The 14,885-nt window shown below is 48.8% G+C and overlaps 1 protein-coding gene across 1 annotated transcript in view; it reads right to left on the bottom strand.

Annotated features, from left to right (window-relative positions):
• Positions 1 to 11,323, bottom strand: part of CAMK1D (calcium/calmodulin dependent protein kinase ID) — a 1,292,386-nt gene extending 1,281,063 nt beyond the window's left edge. Inside the window, exon 1 of the mRNA XM_069228669.1 lies at positions 9,706 to 11,323. Within this exon, the coding sequence (XP_069084770.1) occupies positions 9,706 to 9,797 (92 nt within the window). The 5' untranslated portion in view covers positions 9,798 to 11,323. The remainder of the gene's footprint in view (positions 1 to 9,705) is intronic.
• Between the last annotated feature and the right edge of the window lie 3,562 nt (positions 11,324 to 14,885).

Genomic DNA, 14,885 nt, shown 5'->3' with positions numbered 1-14,885 from the left:
TTATGAAAAGCCAGAAAAACTAATAAACTACTAGACACTAGGGCCCATATTTTGAGGACCTTGCGCCACCGTTGCATCACTTTTTGCGACGTAGCGGTGGCGCAAATCACTAAGTCATATTTATGAGGCCACGCACAGCCTCTTTGAATCACCTCATAAATATGGAATAAGACAAGACAGCGCAAATGGCTGTGTTGCCTGACTCTGTCCTAGGGAGGTATTTTATGAGTGTTGCGGTGGGTGTTCCCATGCTACACCCATGGGTTTTGACGCATCCCCAGATTTACAAGAGCTTGTAAACCTGTGGATGCGCCAAAACCTTAACCCTCCCTAGGGGAGGCACAAAGAGGAGAAATATCACTTTTTTCCTTGTTTTTCCTCTTTCTGCAGGACACACAGAAAGAGGAAAAAGACTACCAGGATTGTTTTTGTGCAGGCAGGTGTCCTTTCCTGCACAAACACAATCCTGCATGGAATGCAGCATGAACGTGCCAGCGTGAACGTCACCAAAATGCCAGGGGTAGTGGAAGTGACAAAACACGCCATGTGACGTTTACTTTCACACATGCTTACATATACTCACACATTCACACATAGCTGCGTTGTGGCTCACATAAATGCACTCTCACCCGCAAGCATGCATTTTTTACTCACCGCAGGTGCCAGGGGTGGTCATATTATAGTTAATTGTACTCCATTCTTAGCACGAGCTGCCACTGAGTTCCTGGCACTGATTTTCTACCTCTGAGACCAGGGGTCACAAAGGCAGTGCCAGGGTTTGCAAGGGACAAGTCAGGAGTTGCAGCTGCAACCCCTGCCGACCCCTAAATGATGTCCATGGAATGCAGGCTCTCTTACACAATGGTGCAGAGGTGCCTGTGTTGGTGCTAGGCTGCTGAAATGGCGCCAGCGCAGGGAGAAAGGACAGGAATACGCTGTATGCATAGATTCTGTGCTATCCTGCCCTTTCCCTGTGATGCAGGGCAGGGCAACAAGGTGGCGTGCTTTGCTGCCCTTAGCCGAAATCCCATAAATATGGGCCAAGGTCACTAATTTGCAGGGAAAGATCTAGAATCTAGTTTGCAACCTTCTTTGAAGACCGGCAGATGCTCATGTGGCCACAATATGATTGAGCTGTACTTGGACAAGCAATGGTGGAGAAAGACACATAGACTACCCTTAAACAAAGCACCAGACCTAGATCAGCTCACCAATGTGTTTTAAGAACACTTCTGCTCAATTCTGGCCTCTCATTTGACAAAGGTCTTTAACTTGTTTAAAGACACAGGCGCAATCACACATTCTAAGAATAAAGGCAAATATAACACTAATTCACAAAGCACGCATCCCCAAAGATTTTCTACAAATGGGCAATCAATGTAATAGACCAAAGCTTCCTGCCCCTTGTACCAGTTTGCCAAACTATGTATAATTTTACTTAATACTTCACTCAAAAAAATCTGAGGACACAAAAAAGTTCCAAATTAATTCCTTCTGCTTTATTTAAAGATTAGGTCAACATGTGTTTTACAGTACATATCGCTTTTTCAGGGTCACAAATATCTATATCAAATTATTTATCCTATTAGTTCGTAGGGTATAGACTGCATTACTTATAGTCCCAACAGAATAATGGGCATAGTGCCTCCTTGCATCATTGCACATTGTAGAAGTAGGCACTATGCGTGCTGCTCTGAAGAATCTGATATGAATACTTATAGCCCTGAAAAATCAATACAAATCACAAAATATGTGTTCACCTGATCCCTAACTAAAGTACAAGGAACTAATTTGGAACTTTTCGTGCCTTCGGAATTTTGGATTGAAGCATAAGTAACCCCAAAGAATGTTCCTCATATAGACCCATATCATCGCTTAATGTTGAACTAAAAATACTGACAAACATTCTGGCAAACCAAATAGAACTCCTGATGCCCTACTAAAGGGAAGGCGGTCAATCTGGATTCATAAGAAACAGACAACCCATTCATCATATTAGAATGGTGCTAAATTTGTTTCTGGGAAGACAAATATCTGTTATGAGACCCCCAAGAAGGCATTGCATTGATCCTTCTTAAGATAAGATCTGGATAAAATAGGAATAGGTACTGAAATATCAAAATAAACAGGACCGGTTACTCAGGTCCCACGACAAGAGTGTTGGTAAACGAAGAAAGATCAAGATCTTTTCCCCTCTCAAGATGCACAAGACACACATGGTGCACAAGACGCACGTCACCTTCACCCCTTCATTGTGATTTACCTTGGAAACCCTACCTCAAAAAAGTAGGCATACACAAGAGATAGAGGAGATCTCTTTTGAAGTTATCTCCCCAAAATACCCCTATATGCAGATGATCTCTTACTTACAATTAAAAATCTACTGAAATTCATGTCAAATATCTTACTAGTACTGAAAGAATATGAGGCTATTCCAGGCTTTAAAGTAAATTTGGAAAATTCAGAAATAATAGACATCTAATTAACTCCTGGCTCTAAAGAACTCTTAGAGTCTGGCTTTTCCAATGGACTTGGTGAAAAGGAAAATATGTAGGGCTCTTTATTACCCCGACAATTTGGAGTCTATATAAAGCAAAATATCCCCCATTACTCACAGATATTGAAAAGGCCTAATGAGGCAGCAGCAGATATTTAAATCCTGGCTAGGTGGAACGGCAACACTCAAAATGAATATCTCACCTAGACTATTCTATTTTTTAACACTTCCAGTATCTATTCCTAAACCAGAATTTATAAAACTGCAACAAACTTGTGACTCATTTATTTATATGGTTGGGGGGAATCCAACGATTTTCAAAAAATCAGAAAGGCTAATCACATAAATACGCACTGTACTGTCTACAGTACACAATTTATATATATGGTCCTTTAGGAGAAGTGGTACAAAATCTAGACGTTTGCAATGACACAAGACCAATGGCAAAAGATCTATGGTGTGAAATGCCTTATTAAACCACAGTGCATAAAACTGTGAAATTCAATATAAGATAAGATACAACTGGGATAGAACCCCCATTATAATTGAACCAGTTGGATCCCAACACTAAGGAGGGAATGCTGGGCACAGTGTGAAATTGTGGGGGTGAAGTACATTTATGGTGGGCTTGTTCTAAGTTGCAAGTTTTTAAGAGATATTGGGTCATAGTGAGTTTACATTGGGATACCCATTACTGCATGACCCCGTGGTAACTGTATTGAGATTAAGGGCACGATTTAGACCTCAGTGGATGGGTTACTCGTTCACAACAGTGACAGATATCCTATTCCCCAAAATCTAAGTCCCATAGAATTTAATGGGATTTAGATTTCAGAGGATGGGATATCCATCACCACTGTGATGGAGTAACCTGTCTGCCGAGTTCTAAATCGGGCCCTAAGACTCAGATGCCCTAGACAATACCACTGAATTGTTGAAACCTATATGTAGTTAACAGTTAGGCCATTGCAGCCAATTGGGAAAATAACTTTCCTCCTAAGTAAGTGGACCAGTCAAGAAGATTGTGTGCTTCAATGGAGGTGGAGATGGACATGTTGACACACGACCTGGAAAAGGAGAAAGATAAATTATGTGGGGCCTACAACCCCATAATAAACTATCTACAAAATGGAGTGCTAGCACCAATGTGCCCCACATTAGGGAGTTAACAACTTATTGAGATCCTTAAGGAGAGATAAAAGAGTGAAATATTAGAAATAAACGAGTGATTCGTTGTGTAATTGAGGGAACCTATTATTTGCAATCTGCAGCACTGTTCTTTTGCTTATGCATCTGTGACCACCATATTTAATTACCATACAGTCCTTCTATTTTCCTATTGTAGCCTTTTTTTAGTCTGAACAGGTGGGGGCAGAGGGGAAGGGAATTTCAGTAACCTAAATTATGTACCATTTTCAAAGGACTAGTTTGGATTTACAAGTGTTGGATGTTTTATGGATGTTTCTTTGTGTTTTCCCCAACGAAAACAGTAAAGATAAGTAAAACTGAACATCTGACTGAATTTAGAAATACTATACTATGCTTTTACCCTGAAAAAAATGAAAAAACGTGTTGATAATGGCAATGGACAGAACAATACTCGAGCTTCGTTGTCTGTGAGGTCTCTTGCTTTAGTTTAAAAAAATGCATCCCGTAAAATCCCGCTACTCTTCTACTGGTGCGTTTCTTATTCACATGACGCATATAAAGGTGTCAAATTGGACGTCAGAATTCCCGATGTGGTGTCTTCCTAATTAGGTCTTTTGGGAAGCTCTGAACGCACTTGCACACTTCCCATATAAAAGAAATGCTTCGCGTTTCAAGACGAAACGCGAGGTGTGAGGTATGGTCTATTATTCTGCGGGCCTCACAGCGGGGGTTATGCAAAATATAGTAACCTATGAAGCAAATAAAACACGTGTTAAACAAGTCCCCGCTGCCTCGAAGAAGGCGCCAAGCACACCAGGGATAATATGCCTGCTCTGATCAGCATGCCGCTGAGTACAATCTGTGTTGACAGAAAGCCCTGCACCTCTGCCCCTGGGAAGCACCTGCACTTCTCTGCACCAAGTGAACGCGTAGGCCGGACCCCGGGAAACTCGGAAGACAAGCCCAACTGCTTAACGAGAAGGCTCCCCGCCACCCGATCGCCCCGGAAGGAAGGAAACCAAATCCTCCAGTGTTTGACTAATTAAGAACCCGGCAGCCGCGAGCTCTCGGCGGCAGCGCGCGCCGCCCTCCTCGGCCGCGGCACCGCAGTGCTATGAATAGACGCTGCTGCGGCTCCCGGCAGCAGAGAGGAGTCAAAGTGAATTAGTAGGAAGCAGCGGCGATGCCTGGCGCTGGGCAGGGTGGTGGGGATGATGCTTCGCTGCACAGGTCGCAGGCCAGGATTCAGCACTAACAGCAGATGATCTGTGAGCAGGCGAGGGGTCAGGCCATGTGCCCCCTACGCAACCGCAATAACAGTCTGCTCACAGTGCACCTATTGAGAAGTGCGTGACACTTGGGACCAGTGCCTTTCTGTGCTGTGGGAGACTACAGAGCAGGGGGTGTCAGATCAGAGAAAGCACTAGTAGACTTCCGGGGGGCTTCGTCAGTCCGGAGCACCCACACAATTCGTTAACATGGAGCTGAGGGCAGGCTCCATGTGTGAGGCAGTGAGTCTATCTTTAGCGCGCTGGCGCGAAGAGCTGGGAAGTTTGTTGTCACCTCAGTGAGAATGTGTGGTATTGCTACCGAGCCCTCGCGTGGCTGATGCTGGAGGTGTGCTTGCGCCGTCTCTCACTCCTCACTGCTCTGCTGCTTTGTGAAAAAGGTACCGCGTCGCTTTCTAGGGTGGTGTTGATGGCAAAGCCCGATATTGCTAACATGGCATTGGTGGCATGACATTGCTGCAGTGCACTGCCAAGGAATTTCTGGAGGGCAGTGCTGCGAGGGGCAGTTTGCACGGTGTTGCCAGTGGCGTGGTGGGGGTGAGGGAGTGGCTGATGAGATCGTACTCCACCCTTTAAATATCCTGCCCCCAGTGTGCTCCACTACCAGCGACAGCTGAAGCTAGGGGGGGGGGAAAGACATTGCACTCTCAGAGAACAGCAATCGTGCTCCTGTTACACGTCACGTTTTACTTATTCTTCTATTTCCTATGAGTATTTGCTTTTTCCCTATATAACATTACAAAACAGGCCCAGCTGAAAGAACTGCCACAGGATGGATAGGAAAAAGGATTTCCCTGTTATAAAAACCCTCACCGCCAGGGTTACCCCTTGGAGCCATGCTTCATCATTGGGTTTCTTCCTGTTCCGCTATGGAGGCAAGAAATGAGGTGTGCGATATGCAGATGGAGTGCTTTAGAAAGATATGAGAAAAAGAGTGTGAACGGCTAACAAAGAGATTATAGAAAAGAGTGGTGTGAAACGAAGAATGGCAGTGATTGAGACACTCGGAACACCTTGCATCCTACCACACAGAACATAGTACTGTTTAAATCAGTTTGCATAAAGAAATAGTTTACATTCACATATATATAAAACTCACATGCGCACAATCTTTATGACTGTACGCTGTGAGTGGCCCTGACAGTTTTATCTGTGATCCTTTATGTGCCTCCTGTCACTAAATATCATGTTTAGAGACTCATCAGGGTACTGCTAGAAGGAACTGGCTGTCAGGGTATTGCTGAGAACATTGTTAGCAGGGCGTGGATAACAAGAATTCACTACCAGAAAGATTCTGGCACCAGCCATTGCTAAGGGGGACTTTTGTAAGGCCACTGCTGACACAGCATTATTAAAACAGCACTGTGGAAATGCAATTACTTATTGCTAGTAGGACACAGGCCAATGATATCAGTGAATCTGTTTCGGGAAATCGAGAATCTAGCAGCATCCAGCCCGCATGTGTTCAAGCCTGTATGGAAGCTACTGTGTAGGTGTGTTGGATGAGGTGGCCACTTTGGAAACTATGTGCAGTGAGAGGCAGGGACTGTGGAATATTGTGTGGAGTGGAGGCACGCTGCGGTTCTGCTATGGGGGGCACAGTGGAATCTGTATGTGGAGGTGGACAGAGACTTTAAAGCTGGGTGTGGAAGGGGCAGGTACTGTGAAAGATGTGTGTGGAGGAGGATTTAGACACTGGAAGCTGTGTGTGAATGAGGGCAGGTAATGTGGAAGCTGTATGTGGAGACAGACTAAAGCTGTGTGTGGAAGACTGCAGGTACTGTGAAGTTGAGTGTGGGGATAGATACACTGTAAGCTGTGTGTGGAAGGAGACAGGTGCTGTGGAAGTTGTGTTAAGGGGGGCTGGGGCACTGTAAGCTGTGTGTGGAAGGAGACAGGTGCTGTGGAAGTTGTGTTAAGGGGGGCTGGGGCACTAGAAGCTGTGTGTGGAAGGGACCTGTTCTGTGTAAGTTGTATGTGAAGGGAGATTGAGGCGTGTGGAAGGGGACAGGTACTTTGAAAGTTGTGTGAAGGGGGACTGAGACACTGGAAGCTGTGTTTGAAGGTGGAATCAGGCAATATGGAGCAGTTAGTGGTGGGAGATGCACCACGGACGTTGTGTGGAAGCTGGGCATGCATTGTAGTAGTTCTGTGTGGAGTCGGAGGTGGGCTGCGATGTTATGCCTGGAGGTGGGAATATCCGTTGCGAAAGCTGCGAGTGTGGAGGGGAGGCAGACGGTCTGAAAGCTGTTTACAGAGTCAGTAGTTATGTGGTAGAGGCATGTATGGGACGTGTGTGCGGAAGAGGCACTGTGACGTGTAGTAAAAAGCACTGTGGCACTTGTACACTGGTAGCTGAACGACACATCTATCACCTTCGCTCCTGTTATGTCATTGATCCGTGCCCTTTCCTTTTGTGCACCTTATTTAGAGATACTTAAAGCAAACATTCATGAGGTGGAGCATTTCAGCTGGTCAACCGGAAGTCAGTGACTGACTTCTGAAGGATCATTTCATTTCATTGTAAAACATCCCGGTGCAAATTTAAGGCTAAGAGACAGATGGAGCAGGACAAGCGTACAGATGCCATGCATGGGTTCTGAAGCCCCCGCTGCTCCAGCTCTGCTCCCTTTGTGCCACGGATTACAAGTGTCCCTCTTTATGGAGGGCCCCTCGTTTCCAGCCAAAACATGAACAAGTGCCTGCCGTGGTCTCCAGTGTATTCCCCTGGTACATTTCGATGGAAAATTCTGGTTGAGCCGTCATTTTATATCATGACCCTCGTGAGAGCAGTGAGTGACATGTGAGCTCTGTGCCACCACCACCTGTATTTGAGAGCAGCGAGTGACCTGTGAGCCCTGTGGCTCAGCTGCGTACAGGAGCAGTGAGTGACCTGTGAGCCCTGTGGCTCAGCTGCGTATGGAAGCAGTGAGTGAGTGACCTGTGAGCCCTGTGTCCCCAGCTGCGTATGGGAGCAGTGAGTGAGTGACCTGTGAGCCCTGTGTCCCCAGCTGCGTATGGGAGCAGTGAGTGACCTGTGGCCCCAGCTGCGTATGGGAGCAGTGAGTGACCTGTGAGCCCTGTGGCTCAGCTGCGTACGGGAGCAGTGAGTGAGTGACCTGTGAGCCCTGTGTCCCCAGCTGCGTATGGAAGCAGTGAGTGAGTGACCTGTGAGCCCTGTGTCCCCAGCTGCGTATGGGAGCAGTGAGTGACCTGTGGCCCCAGCTGCGTATGGGAGCAGTGAGTGACCTGTGAGCCCTGTGTCCTCAGTTGTGTATGAGTAGTGAGTGACCTGTGAGCCCTGCGGGCCCAGCTGCGTATGTGAGTGACCTGTGGCCCCAGCTGCGTACGGGAGCAGTGAGTGACCTGTGAGCCCTGCGGCCCCAGCTGCGTACGGGAGCAGTGAGTGACCTGTGAGCCCTGCGGCCCCAGCTGCGTACGGGAGCAGTGAGTGACCTGTGAGCCCTGCGGCCCCAGCTGCGTACGGGAGTAGTGAGTGACCTGTGAGCCCTGCGGCTCAGCTGCGTACGGGAGCAGTGAGTGACCTGTGAGCCCTGCGGCCCCAGCTGCGTACGGGAGCAGTGAGTGACCTGTGAGCCCTGTGGCTCAGCTGCGTACGGGAGCAGTGAGTGACCTGTGAGCCCTGCGGCCCCAGCTGCGTGTGGGAGTAGTGAGTGACCTGTGAGCCCTGCGGCTCAGCTGCGTACGGGAGCAGTGAGTGACCTGTGAGCCCTGCGGCCCCAGCTGCGTACGGGAGCAGTGAGTGACCTGTGAGCCCTGTGGCTCAGCTGCGTACGGGAGCAGTGAGTGAGTGACCTGTGAGCCCTGTGTCCCCAGCTGCGTATGGGAGCAGTGAGTGAGTGACCTGTGAGCCCTGTGTCCCCGGCTGCGTATGGGAGCAGTGAGTGACCTGTGGCCCCAGCTGCGTACGGGAGCAGTGAGTGACCTGTGAGCCCTGTGGCTCAGCTGCGTACGGGAGCAGTGAGTGACCTGTGAGCCCTGTGGCCCCAGCTGCGTATGGGAGCAGTGAATGAGTGACCGGAGAGCCCTGTGTCCCCAGCTGCGTATGGAAGCAGTGAGTGAGTGACCTGTGAGCCCTGTGTCCCCAGCTGCGTATGGGAGCAGTGAGTGACCTGTGGCCCCAGCTGCGTATGGGAGCAGTGAGTGACCTGTGAGCCCTGTGTCCTCAGTTGTCTATGAGTAGTGAGTGACCTGTGAGCCCTGCGGGCCCAGCTGCGTATGGGAGCAGTGAGTGAGTGACCTGTGAGCCCTGCGGGCCCAGCTGCGTACGGGAGCAGTGAGTGACCTGTGAGCCCTGCGGGCCCAGCTGCGTACGGGAGCAGTGAGTGACCTGTGAGCCCTGCGGGCCCAGCTGCGTACGGGAGCAGTGAGTGACCTGTGAGCCCTGCGGCTCAGCTGCGTACGGGAGCAGTGAGTGACCTGTGAGCCCTGCGGCCCCAGCTGCGTACGGGAGCAGTGAGTGACCTGTAAGCCGCAAGAAGTTGTACTAATGCTCTTAACACATTAACGCACAATTACACGAAGAGGATAAAGGAGGCAACTGGTGAAAGAGGATTCATTGGGTGGATTAACTGCAGGGAGAGACACGGCATGTGAACCAGGAAGTAAAATGTGCAGATGGAGAGCTTCACTGGCATGAGAGCAGGTGGGGTGCGGAGGGTGACTGGCATCACAAAGTAAGTTGATGGAAGAGTCCCGGGTCTGACAGGAAAAGGGTTGGCGCCCCGGGGCGACCAGCTTGGTACTCACGTTCCCAGGGTCTCCTTGAACTCGTAGATTTTCTTGATGTCGTCGGCCTGCTTCTTCCACGAGGAGCTGCTCTCCCCGTTCTCTCGGGCCATGGCGAAGAGTCCCCGGTCACGGCTGCGGCTCTGCCTCTCCTTCCCGCGGGCTCGGACTTTTTTCCCTGAGGGCCCAGGCTCTGCTTTCCCTGGTTTACCCTGCGAGGAAGCTCAGAGAACTCGCAGTCACCGAGGGCAGCGTCCCTGCAGAAGGAGGAGGGGAGATCCCGTGATGGAGAGGGGCAGCTCCTGGGATGAGAAGAGGAGCTTCTGTGATGGAGAAGGGCAGCTCCTGGGAAGGAGGGGGACAGTTCCTGCTCCTGTGATGGAGAAGGACAGCTCCAGTCCTGTGGTGGAGAGGGGTAGCTCCTGTGACGAGAAGGGCAGCTGCTGTGCTGGACAGGGGCAGGTCCTTTGCTGCAGAGGAGCAGTTAGTTGCTGTGTTGAGGGATGGGAGGTTCTGCCGGAGGACGGCGCCTGTGCTGGAAAAGAACTGATCCCGTGGCCGAGGACAGCTCCTGTGGTTGAGGACAGCTCCTTCGCTGGGGAGGGCTCCGCACCAGTGCCGGAGATGAGTGGCTCCTATGCTGAAGAGCAGTGCCTGTGCTGCTGGGAAGGTCGGCAGCTCCTGCCGGGGCTGTGCTGTGTGCGCCGGCTCTCTCTGCTTCTCCCCTGCCAGCAGTGGATGCGAACAGCCTGGTATGTAGCAGCAGCCTGTGCAGAGGAGGAGTGTCCGAGCAGCAGCGCGCAGCTCTCCAGCCCCCAGATCAGCATCCGCCGGCACCTGTCATTGTGTGACGGCGGGCGGGGGCATGTGGCGCCCGCCTCTGGATAGCACCTCACACGCACGGGCCCTGGAGGCGAGCTCTGGCGAGAGGGGGCGGGGAGATGGAACGGGAGCTTCCGCCACTGTACGCGGGGTCTCCCTGCCTCACACGGGAATCCCCCTGTCACAGCCTGTGCGGTGGGGGACTCTCCAGTTGTGGACAGGGTGTCCCTGACTGTGCCATGAGTTGGATTGGGTGTATCCGCACACCACCGTACTCTACGTTCACAGGGGGTTGGAGCATGCTGTCTCTGCGTGCTCACATGCAGTAGACATCTCACCACGCACACCTGGGGCCTTCTCCTTGCATGGGCATAGCGGCAAACACACATACACATGGGAAGAACTGTGGGGTCCTGTGCATATGGCAGTTCTGCCAAGTGACTTGCATGGTGCTTCGTACAGAAGAAGATGCACCATCCACTCTTGTGCACGGGGCAGCCTGACCTTTACATGGGATCTCTCACTATTAGTAAACGGCTCACCCTTGCTTGTTTAGTAAGCGTCACTATACGCTTGGGTGAAGTACCACCTTACCCCTCTGCAGGGTGCAACTGTTCCTTTAAACTTTGTCTTATCTTCCTGTGCCGCAGGCAATGGTGAATGCAGGCTGTCTGCGTGTGTTCTTGTGCCGGGAGCTGTTGTCTCTGTTCGCGGGGTGTCTCTGGCCCGCGCTCCCAGCGCCGCCGTTGTTATGGCAATGGTGGGAAACCTCTGTGGTTCTCATCTTCCTGACAGCACTGACTGAATGACTAGGGATAATTCGCATTGCACCAAAAACGTGCACGTCAAAGGCGGCTGTGTGGTGTGGGCTGGACTCGGTTACTGCTGCTGCTATCTGATTGCACTCTGAGGCTCACCTCTCCTCCCGCCGGGCTCTGCTCTGTCCCTGAGAGCAGCCCACGCTGGGCACTCGCAGCTACACCAGGGACACGCATGGGACGAGAAGCCAGAAGCAAACCTCGATGCTCGAGCTGTCAGTGAGCACGCCCCACCAGAATGCGGACCGGACATCAAAGTTCACCACAAACAGCTCACCGACACCCTCCCAAGACCACACAAACACACTACGTAGATGAGGAAGTGCATTTTAACGATCATTGGGATCTGAACGTAGGACAACATGGTAATCTAGATACCAGAACACCAAGCACGCTCCACAGACAAGAACATCATCGCACTTCTCGGGAAAGAACACCAGAACTCGCAACAGACAAGAACACCAACATGCTCCACAGAGAAGGCACTCTACGACGAGGCCAGAAACGCACTCCATAGACAAGAATAACAAAGCACTCCACAGAAAAGAACATCAATGCTCTCCACAGATAGGCACAACGCACTTCACGGACGAGAACAAGAAGGTGCTCCACAGACTAGAACAATGTGTTCCACAGATAAGAACACTGACTTACTCTACAGACAAAAATAACCAGTCACACATAAAAGAAAAACAACCTGCTCCATGGGTAACACCCGTGCCCTCCACAGTTAAGAACAATAACACGTTTCACAAGCAAGAACAGGCTCCAAAGGCATGAACAACTTTTTGGTTCAGTTTCGAACTGTGAAAGAAGATAGAATTCACAGGGCTGCTCAGAATGATGCTCTAGTTCATATTTCGTGGCAGCTGATAGTTTATCTCTAATTAAAAAAATGCTCAACACACAATTACAAATCTTATTAAGTATTTAATCAGGGAATCCTAAAATCACACTAGGTAATGCCTGCCCTTCATCCCAGGACTACTGCAGATGGAATTAATCAGCTGTTTTGGAATCTCTTCCGTATGGGAGTGAGTAATCCCTGGAAAGTTTTACCGTATTCGCTATGAAATAGGGAATGAAGATAAAGAACGTGAACACCCTGTAGGGCACTGCAATTACTGATCCTTGCCAGATGCCTGTAGGAAACGTGATCATTTTTTGATGAAGCTGGTAATGACGTAAAATAAGTTCAGTGCCTTGGGATCACACACCCGATCCATTGATAGTGTGAAAGCTCAAACTGGTTTGCTTCTCGGGTGAGCCACCATTTTCCCCGCTGTCTTCAATTTGGAAAATCCTTTCATTTAGGAAGGGATGGGTACAATTGCTATACATCATGGCTGGAGAGATGATCTGATCAACAATAATTTGCAGACCTTTCTATGAGAAGCAGTATAAAATTGCTCCCAAAGTATTGAGCACCACATTTACAGAAACCATTGGTGCTATACATATTCTATCAAGACACAGATGGTGTCAGGCCCTGTTTGGGGGTGCTGTTTGAGGTGATTTGCCATGGGTGTCCTGTGGTAAGTCCTACTGTAGCTCTGCAAACTGACTTAAGTGCAATCCTTTCCACTATTAACCTTCAGGTTAGCAAGTGTGAGCAGTCCAAGGCTTTTGATTGAGCTAGTGTAGGGTGCAAGAGCTCAGAATCCAAGAATCAACCAATAGACACAATTTCAATGTTCAGAAATCAGACTTGACCCCCTCTGCAGGGTCACCCTCAAACATTTTCCCTTCATCCATATTTTCTGAATTTGTTTTTGTTGGCATTGGCACTGCTAACCAATGCTAAAGTGCTTGTGCTCTCTCCTTAAGACATTGTACTATTGGCTTACATCTGACTAGCATATCTAATTAGCTTATACATTACTAGTAGATGACATCCAAGGTCTATAAATTAATTGTACTAGGGAACCTGCAGCACTTATTGTGCCACCCACTAATGGTAAAATAAACCTTTCACCAGGCCTAAACCTTCCTTTTTAAAAAGTCATCCCTAAGGTAGGCCCTAAGCAGCCCATAGGGCAGGCTGCATTGTATTTAAAAGGTTAGACATGTATTTTTATGTTCTACATGTTAAGATAGTTAACAACTCCTAAATTTGTTTTTCACTACTGTAAGGTTTATCTCTCTCACTAGATAACATTGGGTTACCTTATTATATTCAGTACGTTCTAACCTTTGATTGGGGGAAATAGAAATATCATGTTTGGAGTCAAATTAATTGTAATTTGAAATCCTCTTTATTGGTAAAGTAAAATGTTGGGTTCCACTTTTGAAAATAGCACTTTCCTACCGAAATGCTTTTAAAGGTTTCTCTGAGTTTCCAGCTGTCTTGGCCCTTTAATGGCTCCCCTTAAGAATGCTTATTGGGCTCAGACAGTGACCAATAGGAAGCTAGAGTGGGCAGGATGGGCTGTCCTGTCAGGATGGTTGGGGCAGAGCTGTTTTTAGCAACACAAAAGGATGATGGACAGAGTGATGAAGCTTAAAAGAAAAACACACTCACCCCCAAGCACAGATGTGGGTTAAATCCATTGTTTTTTTGCTCACCATGCCACCCCAGTTTGGACCCAACCATATGCAAATCAGTACACTCCTTGAACTGCAGGCATTATGTAGGAAGGATTGCCTTGTTCACCAGAGGACTTCCCTATTGCTTGAAGCCTGCCATGTTCCTCAGAGAAATGTCATGCTGCTACCAGTGGACTGCCCTGCTGCTTAATGCTTGCCTCGTTCTCCCACGAGAATGCCCTCCTGCTTGAGTCTGTCTTGTTCCCTAGAGGACTTTCTTCCTGTTTGATGCCTACCCTTCATCCCAGGCCAACCTGGGTCCAAGGGTCAGCTAGCTGACCTGCTGTTCTGAGCTACAGGGACACAACACGCTCGAAAGGCCTTCCTGCAACTGCCCATTTGGCCTGCTGCAACTGGCCCAGGTGGCCTACAACTGATCATGCTTGGACCTGCAACCAAACCTGACTGAGTCCTGCTAGCCTCTGCTGGAGTGGGTTCCTGGTCCCCAATATGTGCCTTCCCAAGCCCTGGTCCCTTGGCTGGCATCAGTTGAGCTCCTCCTGTGGAAATTCTGAAGTTTTGAACTCTTTGCACCGGATATTGAAAAGGGAACTTTTTTAGCAGGACTAACCTGATCCCTGTATCTGGTGCTCGCTACATTGCTGTTGGCCCGAACCTGTGACTTTCTCCTCGTCTATCACAGCCAGATGACAGCAAGTGGAGCTTTGTGCTATTAGGTGCTATACTTGCCCAAAACCTCAAAATTGTATATCTGTGGTTCTGCTGATTACATTTTAGTTGCCCTGGTCTCATTTTATCTATCAACATTTTCTCTATTTTTCTAAATTGGTTTGTGATTTATCTTGAGTTGTGTTTTCACTCTATTATGTTTGTGTGTTACATACATACATAACACAGTGCTTCTCAGTTAAGCCTGACTGCTTTTGTGCCATGCAACCAGAAGGTTAAGCACAGGTTGGTTTAGTGACTTCTGTGGTTCACTCTAACAAGAAATGTGGTTATTGATTGAGTAGG

This window comes from Pleurodeles waltl, chromosome 4_1 (genome assembly GCF_031143425.1).
Source record: "Pleurodeles waltl isolate 20211129_DDA chromosome 4_1, aPleWal1.hap1.20221129, whole genome shotgun sequence".
NCBI lineage: Eukaryota > Metazoa > Chordata > Amphibia > Caudata > Salamandridae > Pleurodeles > Pleurodeles waltl.
Note: the sequence above shows the minus strand (reverse complement) of the source record. Positions and strands in the feature narration are given on the sequence as shown.